Below are 26,608 nucleotides of genomic sequence, written 5' to 3'. Positions count from 1 at the left end.
TGGGCAGAGAATAGAACATCTTTTCTTAGGGGGAAGAGAGAAAGGAAAGGGTTTTTAGTACGTAGATTGCCTCTTCTTGCTGTGGCCATGGTAGAGGACCTATGTGACAAATTACTTTGTGGTGCTACATCAGAAAGTTCCATACTAGTTGATTAAGATTATGTTTCTGAGAAAGGATGAAATCGCAGTTAGATCAGATATCATATTGTGCTGGCTAGAAAATTACTGCTTGGCTATCGCCCATGGGAACATAACACTCTAACAATAAGCTTTCTGCTTCTGTACCCCTCACTTGCACAACCAACCTGTGGGTTGACAGTTAGTAAAAAGAAGAAAAATAGACTTGTGTGTTCAAACAGGATGAAGAATGGGGTTTAGGGCTTAAAAACTCTGTACCTATACATTTCAGGGCTGTTTAATTTGGGGTCTGCGTACCCCTGGCAGACCCAGCTGGCTAAATAAAGAGTGCGTTTCCTATAGTTGTAGCTGCCAGCCCCCGATAGACACATGGACCACCAGAAATCAGTGAGTTATAGTAAGGGGGTTTGGGGTTTAGGCACAACCAACAATCTTGTCCTATGTCTGGGGTGGTCTTATTTAAGACCTTGTGTATTGTCGTTAGCAAAGTTATTAATGCTCTTTCTGGTTTTGATTGTGGCTGGTCGAATATCTGGGCTAAAAAGGACAAAGCAAGAAACAGAGGGTTAGACTGATGTGTGCTTGAGTCTTAGTCTTAAGGGTCCGTCTTCCTGAGCTGTCCACTCTCGTGCTGCCTTCACGTGGGAGTGATGAATCCATGATGGGATGCCGTCTACTTTAACTGCAGTGGGCGTTGCCAGGTAGACAGTGAAGGGTCCTTTCCATTTGGGTTCTGGTCCCTTGGAAGTGAACTTCCGGATCCACACAGAGTCCCCAGGCTGAAACTGATGGGGAAGTCTGTCCCCCGGTGCTGAGTGGGCAGCACGAACCTGGGACTAAATCTCCTTCTGTACACTTTGAAGGGCCTGTAAAGATTTACGTAAGACAAGGTTACGTAATTCTGCCTTTTTCTCATCTTCTATTCTAGGTACTAAAGGTGGAGGTTTTCCAAAGAAAATTTCAAATGGGGTGAATCCATTAATATATGGAGTACACCTGGCTCAGAGAAGAGCGAAAGGGAGAAGTTCCACCCAGGTCCCACCAGTTTCTAATCCTAACTTGACTAATGTCTCTTTTAGAGTCTGATTCATTCGCTCTACTTGGACCGAACTTTGGAGCCGGTAGGCGCAGAGGAGTTTCCACTGCAAATTTAGGTAGCTAGCCAATTGTCATCTGACCCTAAAGTTCCAGGGAGACCAAATTGAGGGAGAATTTCTTGTAGTAGTTTCTTAGTAACTACTAAGGCAGTCTCTTTTCTGGTAGGGAAGGCCTCCACCCATCCTGAAAAAAGTGTCTATAAAAACAAGTAAATATTTGTAGCCCCCCACAGTCAGGGTTATCTCAGTGAAATCTACTTCCCGTGGTCCCCCGGATAAGTTTCTCTTTCCCTATGCCTAGGTTCTTCTATCTTCCCCTTCTTTGGATTAACTTGGGCACAAGCCGGGCATCGTGAGGCAATCTCCTCTGCAGTTCTCCCTTCTAACAAGTGAAAGTAGGCGTCTAAAGCTTGGAGCATCTTAGTTCGCCCTAGGTGTGTGGTCTGGTGTACCTGGTGGAGGAGCATCCTTCCAAGGGTCGTGAGAGCCTAATTTTTCCATCTGGGGTCATCCACCACCCCTGTTGGTTCCTAGTGGCTCCCTTATCTTGAAAATATATGTTCTCTTCCACCATATAGGTCAGAGACGGAGGCAGTTCTGGGTAAGGGACAACAGTCAGTAGATGTGGTGGGGCCCCACTGGCCTTGTGGCCGCTGTTCTTGTCTCTGCATTGGCTCCTTGGTTTCCCTCAGCCTCAGGACTATTCCCTTTTTGATGCCCTTTACAAAGAACAATAGCAAGAGCCTTAGGCATCTATATGGCTTCAAGTAAGGCTAAAATCTCCCCCTTGTTCTTGATGTCCTTCCCAGCTGAAGTCAGAAGCCCTCTTTCCTTGTAGATGGCTCTGTGTACATGTGCAGTGGCAAAGGCGTATCGGCTGTCAGTATATATTGTGACTACCTTATCCTCTCCCCAGCTTAGTGCCTCAGTGAGGGCAATGAGTTCTGCCTTTTTAGCAGAAGTCCCATGGGGAAGAACTTGGGACCAGATGGTGCCAGTTAGAGTTACGACTGCTGCCTCAGCATACCTCCTTCCTTCCTGCATGAAGCTGTTCCCATCTGTGAACAGAACCTCATCGGCCTCAGGCAGAGGGGAGTCTTTGAGGTCTGGCCGTGAGTAACACACAATGTCAGTGAAATCTGTGCAGTCATGAACGGGGGTCTTGGGGTCTGGGTCTGGCAACAGATTGGCTGGGTTGATGACAGTAGCTTTGGATTTTAGCCATACGTATGGGGTCATCCGGTGCCTCCCTGTTGTTGAACACCTTCCGGGCTATCTCAACAAGTTGGGACAGGTCCATCCCTGCAAAACCTTCTAATTTTTGCAATTTACGCCAGATGTTAGGGGCTGCTTGAGTAGCAAAGGCTATATTAATTGCCCTCTGGTTCTCAGGGGCCTCAGGATCAATGGGGGTGTATACCCGGTACGCCTCATTCAAGAAACAGTCCAGGGGATTCCTGAGGTCCCTGTATAACTTCAGTTACCTTAGAAAGGTTAGTTGGTTGACGAGCAGCCATCCTAATTCCCCCAATTAGAATCTGGTGGTACTGATCTAATACCGTTCTCCCTGCCTAAGAATTGTGTCCCCAGACTGGGCGGGTGGAGGGAAATTCCTCCTCAATCTGTTCCCCTGCTTCCTCAACTCTCCTCCCTCCCACGGCTATCCTTTGTGTTTCAGTCCAAATGCGTCCGCGTTCTTCCGTGGTGAAGGGGGTAATTAAAAGCTTTGGCAATCGTCCCAGGTGGGGCAGTGAGTCTGAAAGACACTTTCTAAGAGTCCCATTAATCCCTGGGGTTTCTCAGAGAAAGGCGGATTCTGTGCCTTCCAGTTGTACAGGTCACTAGTTGAGAAAGGCACATAAACCATAAAGGACCTGTCTGTGTGATGTCCCTGGGGTGGTGCTTCTCGCAAGGGGTGGATGGCCGGGGTGGTGGTATCAGCTGGTGCCCCGCCCGGAGTGGGAGCAGGAGGCCCATTGGGGTTACCTGCCCAAGTCCGAGGAGGTGAGGCGGTGCTATTTGGCCTCTGTTGTCCTGGATTATAGGGTGGGGGAAGGTCACTGTCCTCTGCTGGAGATTGAAGGACTGAGGGACTGGGCTGTCTTGGAGATTCAGTTGCCATATGTTTTGGGGTGCCCACAACTAAGACTCACGCCCCTAGAGAAAGGGCACACCGGCGGAGCCACGGAGGGGCGTTCTGAACAAGGTTTAACCATTGATCAATGTAGGAAACTGATTGGGATGTCCCAGGTCTCCCGTGACAATCTTCCAAACATTCCTCATTAAACTCCTGTCAAAAGAACCCTCTGGAGACCGGTGTACATCAAAAGACAGCCACTCAACTTTACACAATATTCTTAGTCTGCCTGAAGAAAACTTTATGCCATAGTCAGCTTCCTCTACAAACCCTTCTTTGAAATGTCGCATCCAGCATCACCCAGGCAGAACAACCATAACAACCTGAAGAATGTTGGGAGAAGGAAAGGGAAAGCCTGGGAGAAGACTCCTGGGAGATGGGCAATACTGAGGGCTGGGCTCCGCTTAGCAGGTGTCTTCCCTCCACCTCCTTGGCTGGAGACGCTGAAGTCCGAACATGACGTTGTATTTCCCTTGAGCTTTTTCTTTACCAGCATTGACCCCATTCTGTCTTGGAGCCTTGGTCCTGGGATTATCAACATGAAGTATAAAGGTCATCCAGCCATCCCCTAGCCTGAGATTCCCTTCCTGCTCTCCCCACTTAATAGAGCGAGCTCTTCTCCAAGGGTGAATTGTGTGAAAATTAATAAACAGAAACCTCATTTCCAATGGAATCAGGAGGCTAGAAAAGAGAATTCTCACACGCTGTGTCATCCAACATACTGCTGACCCCAACAGGAGGAGACTTAACTTGCATCTTCAACAGGAAGTGATATTACATTACTACCTCAGGAGAAGGAAGATATTTTCTTACCCATTAACAGCTCAACCAATAGGAGACTGCCATAATTCAGCCAATGAAAAGACACTATATTTCATAACATTGGAGGTCCTAGCAAGTGCAATCAGGCAAGAGAAAGATATAAAAGGCATCCAAATAGGAAATGAAGAAGTCAAACTGTTACTATTTGTGGATGACATGATTCTCTATATAGAAAACACTAAAGACTCCACAAGAATGCTACTAGAAACAATAAGCAAATACAGTAGAGTCTCTGGATACAAAATCAACGTTCAAAAATCCATAGCGTTCCTATACTCTAATAGTGAAGTGTCAGAAAAAGAAGTGGAAAAAATAATTCCTTTTGCAATTGCAACAAAAAGAATAAAATACCTAGGAATAAATCTAACGAAACATGTGAAGGACCTGTATAATGAAAACTATAAGACCTTATTAAAAGAAATCGAAGAAGATACAAAGAAATGGAAAGATATTCCGTGTCCCTGGATTGGAAGAATCAACATAGTTAAAATGACCAGATTACCTAAAGCATTATAAAGATTTAATGCAAACCCCATCAAAATCCCATCGGCATTTTTTAAAGAAATAGAACAAGAAATCATCAGATTTGTATGGAAGCACTAAAGACCCCAAATTGCCAAAGCTATCCTGAGAAAAAAAGAATGAGGCTGGACGCATCACTCTGCCTGACTTCAAATTATACTACAAAGTGACAGTAATCAAAACAGGATGGTATTGGCAGCAAAACAGACACACGGACCAGTGGAACAGAATCGAGAGTCCTGAAGTAAACTCATATTTGTATGGCAAATAATTTTCAACAAAGAAGCCAAAAACATACAATGGAGAAAGGAAAGCCTCTTCAATAAATGGTGCTGGGATAACTGGAAAGCTACCTGCAAAAGAATGACACTAGACTGTTGTCTATCATCACACACCAAAATGAACTCAAAATGGATTAAGGACCTGAATATAAGACCTAAAACAATAAAATGCATAGAAGAAAACATAGGAATGAAACTCAAGGACCTTGGACTTAAAGAGGATTTTATGAATTTGACCTCAAAAGCAAGGGAAGTAAAAGCTAAAATAAATGAATGGGACTACATCAAACTAAAAAGCTTCTGCTCCGCAAAAGAAACCGTCAACGAGGTAAAGAGAGACCCATTGAATGGGAAAATATATTTTCAAGCAACGCCTCCAATAAGGGCCTAATATCCAAAATATACAAAGAACTCATACAACTCAATAACAACAACAACAACAACAAATAAACAATCCCATCAAAAAATGGGCAGAGGACTTGAACAGACACTTCTCCCAAGAAGACATACAAATGGCCAATAAACATATGAAAAGATGCTCAACATCGCTAGCTATTAGGGAAATGCAAATCAAACCACAATGACATACCATCTCACACCTGTTAGAATAGCTATAATCAACAGTACAAGTAATAACAAATGTTGGAGAGGATGTAGAGAAATAGGAACCTTCAGACACTACTGGTGGGGCTGCAAATGGTACAGCTACTATGGAAAATAGTATGGAATTTCCTCAAAAAACTAAGAATTGATCTACCATATGATCCAGCAATCCCTCTGCTGAGTATTTAACCGAAAAACTTGAAAACCCATATCCAAAAAGATATTTGCACATTGATGTTCATAGCAGCATTATTCACAGTGGCCAAGACATGGAAGCAGCTGAAGTGTCCTAGGATAGACGATTGGCTAAAGAATCTGTGGTACATATATACAATGGAATATCACTCAGCCATAAGAAGAGATGAAATACTGCCATTTGTGACAACGTGGATGGACCTCAAGATCATCATGCTAAGTGAAATAAGCCAGACAGAAAAAGGTGAAAATCACATGATATCACTTATATGTGGGATATAAACCTAAAAGCAACAGACGAACAGGACAAACAAACAGACTCATAGACACGGATTATAGGTTAGTGGTCACCAGAGGACTATAGACTAGTGGTTACTAGTGGGGTGGGGAGGAGGGGGGAGGTAGATGGGGTAAAAGAGGTCAAATATAGGGTTTAGGGGGAGGGTGAAGTGGGTAAAGGGTATCAAATATATGGTAGCTGAAGGAAACTGGATGTTGGGTAGTAAACACAATAGAATATACAGATGTCAAATGATAATGTACACCTGAAAATTATATAATTGTATTAATCAATGTTACTCCAATAAACTTAATTAAAAATTTTTTTAAAAATTCTTAAATTCTTTAAATGGTACCTGACAGCATAGCAAATGCTATATCAATGTTAGCCTTTATTATTCCTTTTCTGATGAGAAAACTGCTAAATAAATTGAGCATACAGTAGGAACTCAATAAATAGAACTTCCTTTGCTTTCTCTCATTATGTCTTAGCTCTTAGGGAGTTGCCCTCCTTAGTGTTCCTGAAATTTAAATAGGGGACTCCCAAATAGCCAAAGAAGTCAGTTCCTAAAGGCAGTGATGATGAAGCTGAGAACCTCTGCTAAAAAGGGGGACGTGGTTTCGGAAAAGAGTACCCTACAGAGCCTTGTTACTTTTATTATAGTAACACCTTCCCAGCCATGAAGTTCATTCTACCCAAAACAAGATGCATAGAGATTGTGAAAATTAACTAAGATTTGAGCAGTAAGTCAAATTTTTAGGAATATTCAAATAAGTACTATCTGCCAGAGCCCATTTTTTAGCACATTGCTCACAGGAGCTGAGGGACCATAATCATTTTCAAGATTAGGCTAATAATAACTTACTATAGACTATTCTCTCCTTGTTCTCCTACTATTATTGTAAAAATAAAATTCATGAAAATGGTGGTTTTCAAGTGACACAATTCTGATGTGATTACTACCAGACTGCCCACCCCAGTACACATTTGCAATAAGGTGTACCTTTATCCAGTAAGACTGACGGACAGATCTGCACATCAGTAGTAAACAGGCTCCTTTCATACTTTTAAAGCTTTCCTCTATTCTGCAAGCATCCTCAGATTTTAGTATTCCTGGGTGTCCTATTTGAGATACTGAATATACAATGACCAGACCATATATAAAAACAGAACTCTGACCCACAACCTGCAGGAAACCTGCCACTTTATCTATAATAAACGGCCCAGGAAGCCAGCCTGCTATAAAACAGACTGTTGTCTCTAAGTGATAGCCCAGGAAGTCAAACAATAACCCCTGTAACAACTGGCCCAAAATAGGCAGTGCTTGATTAGTAACTGGCAAGCTTCCCTAGTTTTTGTCCCCACTTCCAACCTAGGACCAACCAGAGAAAGCCAAATAGGCACCCCTAACCAAATAACCAGCTCCTATTTAACCCAAGTACTTACAGCTTCCCCCATGCAAACAGCCTTGAATCAGGACCCAACTTGAAATCTTCCCCTTCCTTCACTGTAAAGCTTTCTCACTCCTCCTCTGTCTGCCTTTGAGTCTCTGCCAACACGCAAGCGATAGAGGCTGACTCCTTTCTATCTATAGCAAGCTCTGAATAAACAGCCTTTGCTTTTCTCATTTGGTTGAGAAATATTTTCACATATTTGACCTACTAGTTCTATGAAGAACTTCCAAACTCTCTTTAAAAAGATATTGGTTTACATTGTTTAAATGTGTTACTTCTAACACTCATAAATTAGGGAACATATTTTTACTTCATCTTAATATGTTCTAGGGCTCACCTTTCCGCAGAAGATCTTCCTGGAACAAGCGCAATCTCTTTCTCTCCACCTGAGCAGGTACTCAACAGCAGGTGGCCAGAGATCACCAGAGCGCCTCCTATGCCCAGGCCTAATCCCCAAGTAGGAACTACAATTCCCAGCAACCCCTGCAGACGGCTGGTCAGGAACACGACGCGCTTGCGCAGTGGCGGAGGCTCGGATGTTCGGTTCCCGCCAATTCTTGTGGTAATCTTGCCGGCGCTGAATAACGCGCACCATGGAGGCGTTTGACCCCGCGGAGCTGCCGGAGCTGCTTAAGCTTTATTACCGAAGGCTCTTTCCCTACGCCCAGTACTATCGCTGGCTTAACTATGGCGGAGGTGATGGAGGCGGGGAGCGGGGTGGGTAGTAGGTCCGGCGGGGAATGTGAAGAGGTTCCGGGAGGGTACCTTGGAACGACAGTATGAAGTGCCCCCTGCTCTCCAGGCTTTGAGCTGGGCTCCTTCACGCGTTATCTCGAGCTTTCCCCACCACCTCTAAGGTGAAAAAGGGCCGAGAGGGAATATAATGACCAGCCTAAGGCCACACAACGAAGGCAGAGCCGTTGCTCCTATACCACTACGTGGTCGCACTCATTCGGTGGGGCGACTCATATCTGCTGTATTGTTTACCTGCTGGAGTGCCTGAGCCAAGGGAGTTTACTGGGTGGTAGCATGAAGCTGCAGAGACGTGATCCGCATCAGGGACTGAAAGGCATCTCCTGGAAGATGAGAGGTACTTACCTCTTCGTAGCTGAATTTATTAGTGCCCACCAAGGAGAGAGAGAGGTGGCATTACATATTTAAAATGTTTCTGCAGCTTCTTCCTCATTTTACTTTTCGCTATGAGATGCCATGTGGTAAGCCCCTTCAAATTAGGGACATGGGTTTTTTTGTTTGTTTGTTTAATGTAGCACAGTGTTGGGCACAGAGGGCTCATTAAAAATATCCTATCGTTGTTTAATGTTATAATGCCCTGAGCTGAATAAAGTACCAAATTAACTTTAAAATATATTTATTTTGCAGTGATAAAGAATTACTTTCAACACCGTGAATTTTCATTCACATTGAAAGATGATATTTACATTCGCTACCAATCCTTCAACAACCAGAGTGATCTGGAAAAGGAGATGCAGAAAATGAATCCATACAAGATTGATATAGGCGCGGTATATTCTCACAGAGTAAGAAATCCGTTTTTTATGTATTTTGTTTTGTTTTTTACACCTAGAACCTCCAGTGTATTGAGATAGAATTTTTAGTTTATTTCTAGTTGAAGAGCCACACTTTAACTGTTTTTGCAAGTAGATTGTAATATTTTTATTCTTTGATACTCTACTGACAGGAAATCATTTTGAAGTGAACTGATTGTATTCTAAAACAAAAATAAATTGACTATCTGGCTAATAGACTAAAAGAGTAAGTCAGCAGGGTTTAAGGGAGGGAATTAAAAGAGAATTACATTCTCTTCCAGCATTGGAGTTATTCTTCATTCCTTTCACACTCGTATGAAATTTATTAGAATTGATATGAAAAACTCCCCCATATCTGTTCTATTAGGAAATCTCTACATAATAATATCTAAAATCCAACCGCTGCTACCTGTGCTACTACTGTTATCATCATCTCATCTGAATTTCTGGAAAAATTTCCAAACAATTTGTTTCTATGGACTCCAGAGTCTATTCTCAATATTGCAGTAAGGGTGATCCTTTTAAAACAAATCAGATTCTTTGATTCCTCTATTCAAAACCATTCTCCACTGGCTCCCCATTTCACTCAGAGTAAAAGCCCCTCTTTCCCCCTCCCTCACTCACTTCACTCTTGCCACACTGGGCCTTGCTCAGGCAGTTTCACCTGCCTGTAACTCATTTCCCTAGATACCTTGGTTCGTTCCGTCACCTCTTTCAAGTCCTTATTCAGTGAGGCCTACTGCAACCTGCCACTCTTCTTACCCCCTGCAACTGATATATTCTTAGTGCCTAGAAGTGCCTGGCAGAGAGTACACCATAAATACTTGTTGATTGAATGAACACACCAAAATTGCCCGTCTTCTCCTTAAAAATGCATGCATGAAGGGAAAAATATACATATGGGATAATAGCTTTTGTACAGAGCTTTTTTAGATGTCGTATAACTTGTTTTCATCATCAATTCTCATTCTTTTTACAAAAAGAAAACAGGCCTGGAGAATTTAAATAATTTGCCCTTAAATAATAGGTCACACAATTTCTAAATGATAGAGCTGGGACCTCAACCCGGTTTTCTGACCCTAAATCCCAGAGGAAAGGGAGAAGAAGAAGTAAGAAAAGGCAGGCAGGAAAAATGCTTTGGAATAGTGTATTCCCCAACACTGAAGGGGGGAATACCTAATTTTTTTATTGGGCCAAGACAGAGGCATCTATAGATGTTTTTCTTTTTGTATTTTGTTTGTGATTTTTATCAGTTATATGTGCACATTGTTTACAAAATCAAGTACGTCTATTCGTTAGGCTTTTTACTTTAAAAAAAAAAAAAAGTCTCAGATGCCTCACTGTTTTCTGCTACCCAGAGGAAACCACTTCCTTTTAGCTGATTTTTAAGGTATTTGCCTTCTTGTCTCTAAATAAAATGCTTATATTTCTTCCATTTTTTCATTTTAAGCATTATCTACTGACTTTCTACTGTGGCAGATGCAGATTTAGCTTTTTTTACCCTACCCTTACCTTCACCACACATATAAACTTCCCATTCCCATGCTCCTAATGTGTTTGTTATATTAAAAATTAGGGTTAGATCATAAATTGAACCCCACACTCTTTGCCAGTTTTCTAAATCTCCTCATATATTCAGACCCATCAGTCTAATTATGAAATTTCTCCTGCTGACTTCTGACCTCCAAACTGGATTGATTGCTTTCTAAGCCTTATGGATAAATATGATCTTATAATCACGTTGGTTTCTTTTCATTTCTCTCCTATGTTGGGTCCCCTGTTGCCCAGATCCTATGTTCTCTTTTTTTGGTTTACTCCCTTGTTTTGGTGGAGCATGTCCTCCAGGAGCTTTCTGAGAAAAAGTACGCGGAAGACAAAATATTTTACACCTTACGTATCTGGACAGTTTCTTCATTCTACCTTTATGCTTAACTAATGATTGAGTTTGTAAATCATTTTCCCTCAGAATTTTGAAGAGATTGCTACATTATCTTCTAGCTTCCAGTGTTCTTGTTAAGACTAATGCCATTCTGAATCTTGTTCCATTGTGTTGGACCTGGAAGCTCTTAGGATTTTCTGTCTGTCCCCTCTGTCCCTAATGTTCTATAATTTTATAATGATGAGTCTTAATGTGCATCTTTTTTCATCTGTTGTGCTAGGTACTTAATGGGCCCTTATGATCATGAACTCATGTCCTTCAGTTTTCATTGCTAATATATGTATATTATATATATAATTACATTATATATACACATATATGTGTGTGTATATATATATATTTATATATATATGTAGATATACATATATATATATTGTTGTGGGTTTTTTTCCTATTTTCTATGGTCTCTAGAAACCCTCAAGTCAGATGTTATGCTTCTTGGACTAGCCCTCTAATTAAATTTTTTTCCATCTTATTTTCTATATCTTTGTCCTCTTCTCTACTGTCTGGGGAATTTCCTCAGAAGTTTTCATTTCTGCTATTATATTAATTTCCCGGAACTTTTTTTATAGCATCTTGTACTTTTTTCATTGATATGTCTTTATCTCTCTGAGTATATCAGAGATAGTTTTGTAAATTTTCTTCCATTGCACAGTCCGTTTTCTCTGAGTTGCTTTTTTTTTGTTTGTCCCCCCGCCTTTTATTAGAGGATTTCCTCATATGTCTGTTAATTTCTTGCTGTTGCTTATATTTAAGAATAGAGTGCTAAAAGCCGATTGGAAGGTCTGTGCAAATGGCTGAGAATTCTTTACTACAGGGTGATCTGTCTGGGCCATTTTATTAGAGGGAAGGTCTGATGTCTGTTTCTCTATATCTTTGCTAGAATAAAAACTCTATTAGCACAGAAATCTTTGTTTTAATCACTGATCTATTCTTAGAGCCTATAACAGTCCCTGACATACCTGGTCAGATTCTTCAAAGAGGAATCTTCTGGACTCTGCCTGGGGTGGCAGTGGAAGGGGATAGAACAGGGGGGAGAAAACTGAGTCTCAATATTCCACATGTAATTGTCTAATTAATCTCCTAAATATCAGTACAATACAATCTTCTTCAACTCTGTCTGCCTATTGTCCCCCCCCAGTCTAAAGACCCTTTGTTTTATGATCTCCAGATAATAATTCAAGTGTCTGCCAGGGAAATGGAAGCACAGTCACCTACCTCTGCAGAGGAAGTGTAGGAATCTGGGAAACAGCTTCACAAATAGATTTTTAACCATTCCTCCTATTTTTAATCTCAATTTCACCACCACACACACATTCACTCACTCATTCCAGAGATTCCCATTGTCACCTTTTGGGGCTTTAGAGATGTAAATTGGGTTACTTCTTATCTTTCCTTACTGCGGCCTTAAGATTCAGCTTTTATAGGTTTCCTTATAAAAATCGTTTTTGTTCAGATTAGGATAGAGTAAAATAAGTATCTGTATTCTGTTCACCTTCTTTACCTGGTAATCCATAGCCTCAAAGGAGGCTACTTACCGCTTGAGCTAAAGGCTCAGTTTAAACTAATTAGGGATATCTTTTTGAATTATTGAAAAAACTTTAATACATTTTTGTTACTTATATGTCCAGCAACAAATAAAGATCCTTAAGAACATGTTGCAAAATAGGGCAGGCATTGATTAATTATATGTACTTTTCCTTTTCAGAAACCTAAAAAAGCTTTATTATGATTTCTATTGATGGACAAATATTTAATGATACAATCTTATGTGTCAATTATATCTCAGTAGAACTGGAAAAAATATATTTATGGTAATAAGTATTTACCAAACCCTGTTTTAAGTAGATGAGAGTTACACTGTCATCAATTCTGGATATACAGTATCTGAATAAATGAACTTTATGACACTGACGTGGCATTGTATGATTTCTTCACTTTGGCCACTTTTTCTTTGTGGATAGAAAATAAGCATATTTGGCAGCATGCTTACAGAAACTGATATTTTATACTTTTAGCCCAATCAACATAATACAGTGAAGCTGGGAGCTTTTCAGGCTCAGGAAAAAGAACTGGTGTTTGACATTGACATGACAGACTATGATGATGTGAGGAGATGTTGTAGGTAAGTACTACATGCCTAGCTTGTAAGGTGGGTGATCTAACTGACAGTGAGTAATGATGACTCTGCTCCAGTTCTGCAGACATATGTTCTAAGTGCTGGACCCTGATGACGATGGCCATACGTATCATCGACCGAGCATTGAAGGGCAAGTATCGGCAGTGTCTGAGTGGGGTCAAATGCAAGAATCTGTTTTCCTCTGAATATTAGTCTATCTATACCATTTTACAATCAAATCCCACAAATTTCTAACATGTTTCCTTAAAACATGATAGGAAAGTGAAAGATTAAAGTTATAGTTGGCATGCTAATAAAGCCGTGATCAAACCAGTAAGTTTTTTTCCTAATTCAATCATCTATTGAGTAATTCTTTATTCTAGGTACTGTCCTAGGTGAGGATATGAAAGATAACAGTTCTTACCTCAAGTAGATTATACAGTCTGAAGAGACAAATAAGAAAACTGAGGATTACATTTGTGTTAAGTAATATGCACAGGGTGCTGTGGGAAATATAGAACTGCAGGAGTGCTTACAAGAATGGGAAGAGATTGGATCAGAAAAGGCTTCCTAGAAGAGGTGGTGATAGGATGATAATAATAAACTCTTATATAGGTGGCTTATGTGCAAAATACTGTTCTAGGCACTTTAAATTTATTAACTCTTTTAATATGCCAAGACTAGGTCTTTAAGGATAAATGGCAGTTGGTCAGGGAGAGAAATGGAAGTGCTGGAGCAGGAAGCAATTCTTGCCAGAGAGATCAGGATAGGTTAAGTCATGAAGGCAAGAGTGTGGGCCAGAGAAATACAAATACTACAAATAACTTGGTACTGTTAAGGTGAGTACATGTATCCACATGTATCCCAGGTAAAAAATGAAGCTAAGGAAGTAAGCAAGAGCCAGGGCTTTATAGACCTCTTTTATAACCTATTATTTTTGCCTACGGCCATGCTACCCTGAACAAGCCCGATCCCATCTGATCTCAGAAGCTAAGCAGGGTTGGGCCTGGTTAGTACTTGGATGGGAGACCACCTAGGAAGACCAGGTGCTATAGGCATAAAAAATAAGAAATTGTAAATGGACAAGGTCATTGCAATCTGTGGGGTCAACCAAGGGTTGCCTCGCCTAAAAAAAATAAAAATTAATAAAACCTATTATTTCTCCCCTCCTCAGAGGACTTTGGATTTAAGCATCGCCTCTGGGTATATTCTGGAAGAAGAGGTGTTCATTGTTGGGTCTGTGATGAATCAGTTAGAAAACTGTCCTCTGCTGTACGTTCTGGGATAGTTGAGTATTTGAGTCTTGTAAAGGTAAGATCTTCTTAACAATAATTTACATTTCTTTTTTTGCTAGATGTTACAAAACCTCGTATGTTTAGTAATAAACTATCTTTTATAGCATCCACATTCCAGAGTAGATGATCTTTCTAGTTGATCAATTAAAATCGTAGTAGCTACATTTTTAAAAGATATTTCATATTTTGTTGTAAGTATCTTCCTTTGTGGCAAAAGGAAGATTACTTTTCTAGTTCAATTATGTCAAAGTTAATCCAGAAAGTTACAGGTATTGAGACTATATAATATAGCATAATACAAGCTTCTATACCTTAACAGAATTTAATCAGTATCTTTAGAACACATTATAGAAATTTTTTAATTACTTCATTTGTGTTATATAACATACATGAAGGTCTTTTTTGATGGTTTATTTTTCAGGGTGGTCCAGATGTTAAAAAGAAAGTTCACCTAAGTGAAAAAATTCACCCTTTTGTCAGGTCTGTTTGAAAAGACTCCATGCAGTCTAAGTTGTGTCTAATTTACCTGCATGTGCTTATCTAATTACCTTGTTATCAATTTTCTCTGCTGGGGGAGCATTTTATAATAATCGCTAGAGTTATCTATTTTATGCTGCAATATTCATGATAGGTACTTGATATGAGAACATATTTATGATGTGTTCTTACTGGTCTCAACAACCTCATGAGGTACATGATGGTATCGCCACTTACAGATGAGCAAAGTGAGATTTGGAGAGATTATATAATTTGCTTGGCATCACACAAGTAATTGTTAAATTCAGGATTCATGTCCTGGTCTGCCTGACACCAAAACCCTTACTTTTCCCATTGAATTCACTGTTTCTCTAGGACAGTGGAAAGAGCATTCCATTAGGAGTAAGATCTCTATTCTGCCACTAACTATATGACCTTGATAAAATATTAGAACCTCCATTTTCTTATGTGTATAATAGGAAGAAGAACATCTGCTTCATCAATGTCAGAGTTGTGGTGAATATTAAATGAAACAGTAGATGTGAAGTCTATTTGCAAATTGCTAAGCACTATGTAATTATTGAGATATTAAAGCAAGCAAAATGAAGTAGAAACTAGGCTGCACCTACATTCTATGACTGATGTATTACTTCGTTGTCCTAAATTGGTTGTTTTTTTACCCTTGTTACATATTTATGATGTTATTAACCTTCTAAGTTGTAGAGTTTAAGAAGTAAACATTTCTTGAATATCTATTTAAGGCAGGTACTGTGCTAGGTTCTTTCCCCTTAGAGTGTCTCATTTAACCCTCATAACCCTGCAGAGGGTTGGTATTCCCTTTTTACCTAAATTCTAGAAATTCAGTGAAAATAAGCAGTGGCCTCCCAAATGGCAACAAAAGCTATGTGGGGTATAGTATTGAGATTTTGTTATTGTTATTCCTACAGAAAATCTATAAACATAATAAATAAATACTTTGAAGAATACGCGTTAGTTGATCAAGATATTCTTGGAAATAAAGAAAGCTGCAATAAGATTTTAGCCCTTGCTCCTGAAAATATCCTTTCCCAAGACCATTCCTTATGTGAGCTACTTGTATTGATCTATATTATAAATGTGTTCTACCTGCATATTCTCATATATTTATTCTATAAGTTTAATCTTTTTTATATAAAACATCTTTCTACATTTTTGCATATCTAGTCTGGAATACAATAAGATAGGACATTTCATAAAGTTTCTCATATGGAAGTTGATCCTCCTAGAGTTAATGGCTAAAGAATTCTGAATTATTTAGTCAAAATATATACAGACCAGGGTAAGATTTTACATTAAACTGTTATTTTGATATTCTTTCTGTCATATCACTACTATAATTTTACAGTAGCATTTTTTTAATGATATGTGTTTAAGTTAATATTTGCTTTATAGAAAACAATAATTTCTATGTAAACTTTATATATCCTTGTGGTAATACCTGTGGAAAATAAGTTGTTAATTGATGTGCCCTAAATGAGTAAATTCCTTAATGACCTATCACCAATTCATGATGAACTTCAACAAGTCTTCCAAAATCATCACAGTTCACTTCAGCGTTGGGAGCATTTGAAGAAAGTAGCCAGATGTCTGGTATATTCCATTGAAATCTGTATTAAAAATATAATAATGTAATTCTTAATTAAATTCTGATTGTTTTGCTTTTTAAGTTAAAGATGTTCGAAGACCACTTTTTAACCACTTTGAAAGAAATCCTCAAGAGTTCCTACTGATCCTCACTCTAGACTTGCATCTGCTTTTAGAGTAACATCAAAAGTGATAAATATGGACCCTGGCTTGAGTGGGAGATCATGCTCCAGTACTGTTTTCCACGGCTGGATATTAATGTTAGCAAAGGAATCAATCACTTGTTGAAGAGCCCTTTTAGTGTTCATCCTAAAACAGGTACCATATAAAGAAAGAAAAAAAATGAAAGTTATTTTTTGTTTTAGCATGTTATGTCACTGGGTATGACTACATAGGATGTCTGAGATATTAAAGGTTGAAGAACTGTTCTGTCAGCTAATACCTAAATTAACTTATTTTTAAATTTCTGATTAGTAGCTATGGGGTGAATTTCCGCTACGTAAATAATTTTTTGTTGGGCTTCTGGGGTTTGGTGTTAGAATTAGAATTGGAAAGGAACTTAGAAATTACAGGACAATAGCTCTCATTTTACAGATGAGGAAAACAGTGGCCCAGGAGATTAAAAGTGACTTGTCCAGGTCTTCAAACAAATTAAAACTTAAAAGTTCTGTGCTTTTTCCACTATGCTACCTTTCTCAATACCTTTTCAATAGTTTTAGCTTTCCTTTTTCACATTTCTCTTAGATTTGATTTCATGGACTTGAAACTGACTTTAAAGTAAATATAAAAGTGGCATATTGGATAAACTTTGTTCCATCCAACCTGAGGACACAATAGAGAAGTATATAATTGTCCTTTTCAGTGTCAACAACCAACTCTGCCACATGCTGTGGGATGTTAGGCAAATTACTCTCTGTGCCTTGGTTTTCTCATCTGTAAAATGGAGATAACAGTACCTACTTAAGTGGGTTATTATGACAATCTAAAATGTTAAAGACTTAGAAAAGTGTCACACATTCAATTCTCTCAGATTGCCTAGATTCTCTTAATAATCTATAGTCCCTACATTTATGTAGCCCTTTTTCAAACCTGTAAACTACATTTTTATCTTCTTTTGTTAATAAGTTTAATATTTCTTGTTATTTAAGCTTAATTCTAAAGCTTCAGTGGGTATCTCATTCTAATATTCAAGGTTTGGGTAAATAATTATGTTCATTTATAAGTATATGCATTTTGATTATTTCCTTTCCTCATTAAGTAGCTATAGTCTTTACTGTCTTCAAACAGCAACTTCCAATTCCCTTAATTATTTTGTTACTTATGTGGCATTCTTTAGATTCATTATCTCATTTTCAAAATGTGATGAATTTTATGTAGTGTCCTGGATATGGATATTATAAAAGGGTAGTATAAGGTTGTCTATTTCCAAAATGCTTTCTAAAGATGCCCAACAAATAGGTGTCTGTTTTGATCTCAGCAAATAAACCAAGGTAACGCAATGAACTATTTCCATCTATTTTATTCCATTTTCAAGACTCACTAAATTTGAGGTCATTCTGTACTTAAAAATAGTAGGATATTAGGAAGAAGATAGAAATAAAAGTAGAGATAAGAGCAACTAAGTAATAATTCAACAGTCTTTCATACCTATTTTTTCATGTTTTTTTAAGAAATAAAAGGTACAACTAATGTGAAAGTCCTTTTAGTTTATATTTCTAAATATTGTTCTTAACAGATAAGTCTAACCCTTTTTTTAAACCTTAAAATTTTAGCCAAAAATAATTCATAGGCAGCAGCCTGTAATGGTTTGTATTCCATAATCATTCGTTTATAACTTTTGGTTCTTATAGGTCGAATTTCTGTGCCTATTGATTTACAGAAAGTGGATCAGTTTGATCCATTTACTGTTCCAACCATAAGGTATGTTCCAGGTCATTGATCACTCCTTTTTTTGTTTGTGATTGTTCTGAATTTGAAATAGATTGGATTAGATCCCTTCCAGAGAGGCAGCCCACCCCCGTTGAGGCTATATGATGACTAGTAGAGCAACATTTCCTAGTGAGTTCCACAGAGCACAAGTTTTTCAGCTGCTATTATGCAAGAAAAGGATTTTTAAGTTCAAGTAGATTTGGGAAATGCTGACTTAAACAGATTAAAAGTTCTTTACTGTAAGATTTCCCAGTTTTTAAAATGCTAATATGCATGGAAAACTCCAAGAGTTATTGGTTTTAGATTCTCCCAAATTTAGTTGGCCACATAATTTTTCACAGAAAATCTCGTGGGATTCATGTGCTGTGATAACAGTGGGTGATATTGACCAAGAACCAGCTTTAAAATTTTCTTATTCTATTATTTGTAGCTCCATCTGCCATGAATTAGATGCCATTTCCACAATTGAAGAGGAGAAAGGGGAGAACAAAGCTGAGTCTATTATCAAACATAGAACCAGAGGTAGGTTAATATGTTGAAGTCTCACTTTAACATAAGCTTTTAATCTAGACATCCTTCCATCACTCCAGTAATTAATTCTTGGTGTCAGCCCAGAATGGATCAGTGTTTATCCTGGAACCAGTTCAATAACAAATATAGCAGTGTTTCTCAACTTTCTTCAGCAATTGCCTAAATAGCACTGTTGAATCCAATTTGATTTATTTACTAAGTAATATCTAAATGCCAGGACCTACATTGTAAGATTAAGTTGTCAATTGGTATTGATAGTTGTTTGACCCTCAGTCTTAGATTTACCAGCTGTTTATTTAACAACTATGGTGTATGCAGTATTTTTGTTCGTTGTTTTTAATGTATCTGGATGAGTGTTATGGTAAATGTATGTAAACTGTGATTGAATTGTATAGTCAAGAATTTGAAGGAGCTAGGGAATATATAAATCTTCCTGCTAATGGAAGTGAAATCTTATACCAACACGCAAGAGATACTGTGTAGTAACTGAGTTCAGTAGCACTTTCTGTGATGACGGAAATATTTATGCACAGCCCATTATGGTAGTCACTAGCCACATGTGGCTTTTGAGCACTGAAATGTGAGATACTAAGTTTTTAATTTCATTTAATTTTAAATAGCCACATATCGCTTGTGACTACTGTAATGGACAGTGCAGATCTGTGATCTCTGACCTTCTCTGGTCAAATGTTGATACCGTTCTTTCAAAACTCAAGCTCAAATATCACTTCATCTATTCCAGCTCTAACATAATACCTAAACATAGTACATTCCATGTGATTACAAGTATTCTGTTTAAAATATTTGAAAAATGTTTCCAACATGAAAAATCAGAATAAATTGGGAAAAGGAACTCAGGGGAAACAGACAATAGAAGGGGCAAAGGGAACTTTTTTTAAGAAAACCAATATCCTCAGAGAATAAGAGAAGATAGTATATCTGTGAAGTAAGATCAGAATCCTATGAAAAAGAAGCACTTAAAAAAGAGGAAAGAGGTTTTAGAAATCAAAAACAATCATTAAAATAAAAAAGTTCAATGGAACAGTTAGAAGAGTTGATAGTTGTCATTGTTTGAAGGAGGAAAAAGATGAAACTAGAGGACTGCTTCAAGAGGTTTGTCATCTGACTGAGTTTCAGGAAAAAAATAAATAAAACGGAAAAAATAATCATCAAAATTACATAGGCAAACATCACTGAAATGAGTCCTTTATTGAAAAGGCTCAACATAATAAGAAAATAGAGCTGTACCAAAGCACATCACTTGAAATTTCAGAACAGTGAGAATTAAGAAAAGATCTTAAAGAGATTTCAGATACCATCCTATTTCCCCTTCCCCCCACCAAAGAAAAAGGCACAGACTAGGAAGAATAGTGTCTACAGAAGTGTTCATTTGTTAGAAAAGAAAAAAATGGTTGCCATTAAAGAGGATGAAGAGATCAGAATTAGGGCAGGGGACTGATACTTTTTCCATTATAAACCTGTTAGTACTATTTTATTCTTTTTAACAAAAGTATCTGTGTTACTTCAACATCATTTTTTAAATTTAATATTATCTCTTTGTGGACATTTTTCTTTTGTTCAGGGGTTTTAAGGAAGCAAGTTTTCGGTCCTTATAAGAAGAAATTGTCTAATAATTGTAACTGTTTAAAATAGACAACTGCCTACCATTTCAAGTAGGCTAATAGCCATCTTTCAGTAGGGATACTTTAGAGGTGGCAAGAGGTTGGAATAGTTGATACGTAAGTTCCTTATTATCTCTTTAGTTTCTGTGATTTTAAACCTTTGTCCTATTTCATATTAGTACCATTTGCTCCTTCTCTTCTACTTCCCAAATCCTACAATAGTCTCTACTCTCTGTAGCCACCTCTGTTAACACTGATTGGTTAATTCTTTTGACTCATAATTACCCATATGCCTACTTGGCCTTTAATTATATGTTGTTTTCTGTTACTACATATAGGGCTTATTTTTCCAATTTATTTAAAAATTTCTTGGGAGCAAGTAGTATGGCTTATACTTTTTAGAATTTAGCATAGTACTTAATATATGATATGCAGGTATTAAATATGTTTAAATAATTACTGAGTGCCTATTATATATTCTACAGTACTGAAAAAAATATATATGGACCTACATTCAAGGAACTTACAATCTTGAATTAAAGGTTCAAAGTACAATGTAGTTGATCCCAAACTAAACTGTTACTTTGATGTGTTTATTATAAGAAAATTCATATATAAAAATTTAGGACAAAATTATAATGTAATTTCATAATTGCCACAGTTCAGATATTCATCAAGATTCCTTTTCCAGCCCTAAGTAAATTAGATAACATTTACTAAAGTGTTTTTAATTTCTTTTTTTACTCTTTTCAGTGAACTATATTATGAGGACTCTTAATTACATGCAGACATAGCATATTACTAAAAATCCAAATTTAATCTTGTTCTCAGATTTTTTCCCCGTTTTGTATTAATTATAGATTGTGTAATTAAATGGATGATTAAGATTCTGTATTCAAGGACTTGGTTCCATCTGCTTTATATGCAGAAGGTCCTGGGTTGGCACCCCAGTGGAGCCACAGTCCATGGTCAACGGCCATGCCACCCTGAACAAGCCCGATGTCTGATCTCGGAAGCTAAGCAGGGTCGGGCCTGGTTAGTACTTGGATGGGAGACCACCTAGGAAGACCAGGTACTGTAGGCATAAATAATAATAAATAAAGATTCCGTATTCAATATTTTGTTAGGTACATTTCTAAGACTACTTATATATCAAAGGATACTTGTTCTTAATGCGCTTTCTATAAATTTCTTATCATCTCCAGAAGGCATGGCCCTGACTTCACATTTTTAATGTTTTGCTCTGTTGGTAAACTATTTATTATTGAAGCCACACTTTCTAAAGAAAGAATGTTGCATGGGACTTAACACATAGTAGTAGATTATACTGGTCTAATACTAGAATATCTGACTACTAGAGTTGACATATACATGTGGTTTAGATGTTTAAGAGCAGTGCTGTCTAATACAATATCCTCATGTGGCTCTTAGCACTTGAAATGTGACTAGTATTAACTAAGGAACTTTTTTTTAAAATTTAATTTTAATTAATTCCAAGTTAAAACCCGATGATTGATTCACTTATTGGAAAACTTTTAAGTTTATTTGGAAAATTTGGGTATATGAGCCTACTTTTTCAACTGTATAGTTTATAATTTAAATCTAAATATAGATCAAGTATTTCTGATAATACTATAGCATCTAAATACTAGATTTCAAGATTTGGTATGAAAGAAAATATTTCAATTTTTATTACATTTTGAAATAATATTTTAGATATACTGGGTTAAATAAAATATTAAAATTTTTACCTTTTTAATGTGGCTACTAGTGTTTAAAATTACATGTTTCTCATATTTCTATTGAAAACATTGTTCTAGAGCATTCTTAAAAGAAACTTAAAGTTATACTTTCATGTTATTCTTGCTGCCAAAATGCTAAGTATAATGCATGGTCTTTATAATTTAGATTATAAGAAGACCAGTCTAGCTCCTTATGTAAAAGTTTTTGAACAGTTTCTTGAAAATCTGGATAAATCCCGAAAAGGAGAACTTCTCAGGAAGAGTGGTAAGACTCTATACCTTTCCCTTTTAGCTCTTTAGATCTTAGAATGGGTCTATGGCCATGCTACCCTGAACAAGCCCGATCCCGTCTGATCTCAGAAGCTAAGCAGGGTCGGGCCTGGTTAGTACTTGGATGGAAGACCACCTAGGAATACCAGGTGCTATAGGTGTAAAAAATAAAAAAATAAAATTGTAAGCTGACAAAGCCCTTGCAATCTGTGAGGTCAACCAAGGGTTGCCTCGCCTAAAAAATAAAAAATAGATCTTAGACTGGGTAGTTTAAAGCATATGGCAAATAAACAATTTTAGAGCTCTAGTCTTTGCTCTCTCTCAAAAAGTTATTTATTTATCTTACTATCCTTAGTGGTTTTGAAAATTGAGGTCCCTCAATTTAGTTTAACATATATTCATTGAACAACTTCCAAGTGTGAGGTACTATGAAGGAAACAAAGATGAATTATACAAAGATGAATTCCATACCATGCCTCCTTGCCCTTAGGAAGTACTAACTGTTACAAAACAAAAAAATACAAAATGCTAAGAGATCTCATCTGATTGAAATAGCCTGAGAAGATTTCCTATAAAAAGGGTGGTATCTGAACTCTTTTCAGTGAGCTGCTATATGGATTCTAATCCCCAGTGCTAGTATACCATACCTTGAAGTATAAGTAGGATTTCCACAAGCAGAGATTTGATGAGATAAGGGTACAGGAGCAGAAAAAGGAAACAGGTTGTTCATTCTTGAAGGAAAAGCAGGAATAAAGGCATACAAGCAGAAAAGCACTGGATCACTTAGGAGACCATCAAGTAGTATAGCTCATCTGGAAAAAGACGTGTCAGAAAGTGATAGGATAGAAATCTGAAGCAGCAGACTGAAGGAAGGGAATGCCATGATTTGTAGTTTTGTCTAGAAAGATAAATCTAGCAACAGTATATCTGGAGAGAGGTAGGGAATAGAAAGAACCCCTAGTTGGGCTATTACGATTAGGACAGTAGCACTGGAGATCTCCGAAGGTGCAAAAGCCATCCTTGAGACTTGGTAATGTTTCGGAAGTGGAGAGATGAAAGATGGAGGTAAAAGTGCCACAGAAGCCAAGGGAAAGGAAAGTTTCCAGATTATCAAGTGTCAGATGCACTAAGGAACTGATAAAATCCTGTTGGATTTAGGAACTAGAGGGAGTTGCTAAGAGGATAGCAATGTCAAAGTAAGAGTTCTTTGAATAGGGTAGACCTGAGCATATGTGTAGGCCAAAAGGAAAAGCAACAGCAGTAATATTATTCAAGAGATTGATGGATAACTTAGAAAACTGTGGCAATGCTATGGAAACTCAAACTCCCTTTCCACTTCATGTTTGAATAAAATGTGTAATGGCTAAAGGGTAGTGCCTAAGATAATGCTGTACTCGTAGTGGACACTCAAATATGTGCCTGTTGAATGAACAGTGATGACTCTGAACTTGGAAAGCCTTGTTGAATCTGCCATTCCAACTGCCCATATTAAGTCCTTTGTATTCTTGTTCTGTACTAGTTCAGCCTATAATGTGGGCTTCAGCACATTTGAAAGCAAATCTTTATATGCATGGTGTGAATTTAATGGAAGCAGTAAGCAAATCAGAATGTGAAAATAAATGGGCTTTGTTTTGTTTTCTTTTACTATCCTTTGATACAAATCTATTTTAGATTTACAAAAAGATTTCTGAAGATAACCAATATGGATATGGATAACTTCTGCCTTCCAACCAATATGGATAACTTCTGCCTTCCAACCAATATGGATAACTTCCGCCTTCAATCAAGAATCAAATACTTCAAGAGCCATTTAATAAATATGCAGAACTGTGTATGCATTTTATGCTCAAAGCAAAATTTCCTTTTCTTAAGTAATAATTATGTTGAAAAGATTCCTGAGACCACCAAAGGAGAGTGTCCAGGTCCCCAAAAGGAGCAATAATGAGAGGAATAAGTGGATTGCAGATAAATTTGTAAAATTTAATATTATACAAAGATAATTCTAAGAGTTCTGATATAAATAGTCATTTCTACCAGTTGGCATATATAGAGGTAACTGAGCTGTAACATGCCCAAGACGTTAATCTCAGCTCACTGGATATAGCTTCCACATTTCTGGAGTGAATATTCTAGGTGAATGAGGACTTTGTCCTTAAGTCTTAGACATTTAATTATACCTGGAGTGTATTCAGTCACTTCCTAAGTTTGCTTACGGATTATTTTCATAGGTCAGGCCACACCCCACTGCCCATCTTTTGAAACCATTTTAAACTAAGCAGCTAAACCTATCAAAACTTCAAAAGCTGTAAGTTACTAGTATTGTTTACAACTGTTGCAATTATAGTTCCTAACTTCTTCCCTTAGAGAACAATTGGAAGTCTACACCACTGCTTCCAAAGCAGCTTAGAAAAAAATAGCCAACTTCACCAACATAAAACCTGTTATACTTGTCAAAACACTTGGACTTTCTATACATCCAGATACTTTTAAAGTTTTCATTTCTTCCATATTTGATTTTATTTGCTAGATTCTAAAGTGTCAGATTTCTTTTGCATGGTTTTACAACCAATATAAAACAAAAGTCATTCTGCTTTGCATTCTATCTTCTGAGACTGAGAAGCAAGCTATCAGGCTGGTACTTTCCATGATTTTTGAAAAATTTCCTTCCTTTGAAATTCTTTTAACACTTTTCTCTGTAGCCACACAGTCTTTATTTCTTTTTTCTTTTTTGGTTTATATAAAATACTCTAATGCAGTCAACAAACTGAAACGCCTTCATTTCTTTCTTTTCTAATTTTTTAAGAAAAAATATTAAAGACTATCATACAAAATTCCTCATTATTTGAGCTTCTGTTTACTATATATTGTTCATTATTCAGGTCCTGAAAACAGTGGGTCAGTTGAATTCCTTAATATAAAATTACTAAAGACTCAATCCATCTTAAGAATTCAGAATGAGAGTGGAAAGACTGGTATGCTTTCAATGAGATGTTTTAAGCTTCCAGTATGTCTAGCATTAAACTATTTCAGTGCTTTAATATTAAAGCCCCTGGATAAAAGCTAGTATACTAGCTCATAAAATTAATTACAGAGCATTTTGTGCTCGTGTCAAAGTAAATGTTTGGTTCCTGAAGATAGAAACATTCTCAAGTCTATTAACTTCTTTATTCTGATTTGCCAACGCTTCCATATATGAGAACTTCCATATATATAGAAACAAAGGGTACAGAACTGGTTCCCATCTCCAAACAACCAATTTATAAAGACTCCAAAGAAAATACATCCTTCCTTAGCTAGTCATTACCAGGAAATTCTGTAAAGAAAGGGGAATGACCAAAATATACATAATTTTTATTTGTCTAAGTAGATGATTGGCAATTGCTGGCCTTCTGAAGGTAAGCAGACTTCATTGACAAATCTTCCAGATCACTTATTGGGTAGAAATTCTATAATTTCAATAGTAACACAGATGTACATATTTTACCTAATTTAATCTTCCCAACCCTATTTAAGTAGCCACCATTATCGTCATTTTATAGGTAAGGAGACTGAGGTACAAATTGGTTGATTAAATTGCCTAAGATAACTTAGATAACCAGATTCAGACAAAGTCTGGCTTCAGAGTCCATGTTCTTAATCACTCCACAATATTGCCTCTCTGAAGAAAATTTCAGAATGTCTTGTTCCTGGTAAACTCCATTATCTCATTTAATCCTAATTCGCTAATCCTGATCTTCACTTCATTATGGTAAAGATCTCATATTTTAAAGTAGTTTTCAGAGCATTTTAAATGTTCACTGCTGCCCTTAAAAGCCACAATTGGCTGTCTTAAAGCCATAGCTCAAATAGTGTTAGCTCATTTAGATTAACATTTGTTGAGCCCTTTTGTAGGGCTGAGAGGATATGGAAATCAAGACTCATTATTTTTCATTAACAAAACACTGATTTTACAGTCTGCTTTTCAAGAATATTACTTACTGCATGG

General features: G+C 37.4%; 1 protein-coding gene, 1 non-coding gene and 2 pseudogenes across 3 annotated transcripts; all 4 read left to right on the top strand.

Moving 5' to 3' along the window:
- The first annotated feature begins 8,053 nt into the window (after positions 1–8,053).
- On the top strand, positions 8,054–25,464 carry PRIM1 (DNA primase subunit 1). Of its 2 annotated transcripts, XM_039865733.1 has the most exons (13): positions 8,054–8,225; positions 8,910–9,067; positions 13,034–13,140; positions 13,212–13,285; positions 14,309–14,445; positions 14,851–14,909; positions 15,854–15,963; positions 16,447–16,535; positions 16,706–16,847; positions 18,380–18,449; positions 18,889–18,980; positions 22,520–22,618; positions 24,295–25,464. In XM_039865733.1, the coding sequence occupies exons 1-13, from the start codon at positions 8,123–8,125 to the stop codon at positions 24,312–24,314; spliced, it is 1,260 nt and encodes a 419-aa protein (XP_039721667.1). In that variant the 5' UTR covers positions 8,054–8,122; the 3' UTR covers positions 24,315–25,464. The 2 variants fall into 2 exon arrangements, with proteins under 2 accessions (XP_039721667.1, XP_039721668.1); XM_039865734.1 differs by lacking the exon at positions 22,520–22,618.
- Positions 14,074–14,192, top strand: LOC120605154 (5S ribosomal RNA). The gene has a single exon (XR_005653530.1). It is a non-coding gene; the product is annotated as a 5S ribosomal RNA (ribosomal RNA).
- On the top strand, positions 21,580–21,695 carry LOC120605201 (uncharacterized; annotated as a pseudogene).
- On the top strand, positions 22,666–22,784 carry LOC120605151 (uncharacterized; annotated as a pseudogene).
- Positions 25,465–26,608: the final 1,144 nt, after the last annotated feature.

This window comes from Pteropus medius, unplaced genomic scaffold, assembly GCF_902729225.1.
Source record: "Pteropus medius unplaced genomic scaffold, Ma_sr-lr_union100, whole genome shotgun sequence".
In the NCBI taxonomy this organism is placed as follows: Eukaryota; Metazoa; Chordata; class Mammalia; order Chiroptera; family Pteropodidae; genus Pteropus; species Pteropus medius.
Note: the sequence above shows the minus strand (reverse complement) of the source record. Positions and strands in the feature narration are given on the sequence as shown.

Excerpts from the sequence above, each read along its gene's own strand:
- PRIM1 (XM_039865733.1), top strand. The coding sequence starts at position 8,123 with ATGGAGGCGTTTGACCCCGCGGAGCTGCCGGAGCTGCTTAAGCTTTAT. Across the intron at positions 14,446-14,850 it reads AGTATTTGAGTCTTGTAAAG|GGTGGTCCAGATGTTAAAAA; the intron begins GTAAGATCTTCT and ends TTTATTTTTCAG. Across the intron at positions 18,450-18,888 it reads TTTACTGTTCCAACCATAAG|CTCCATCTGCCATGAATTAG; the intron begins GTATGTTCCAGG and ends TATTATTTGTAG.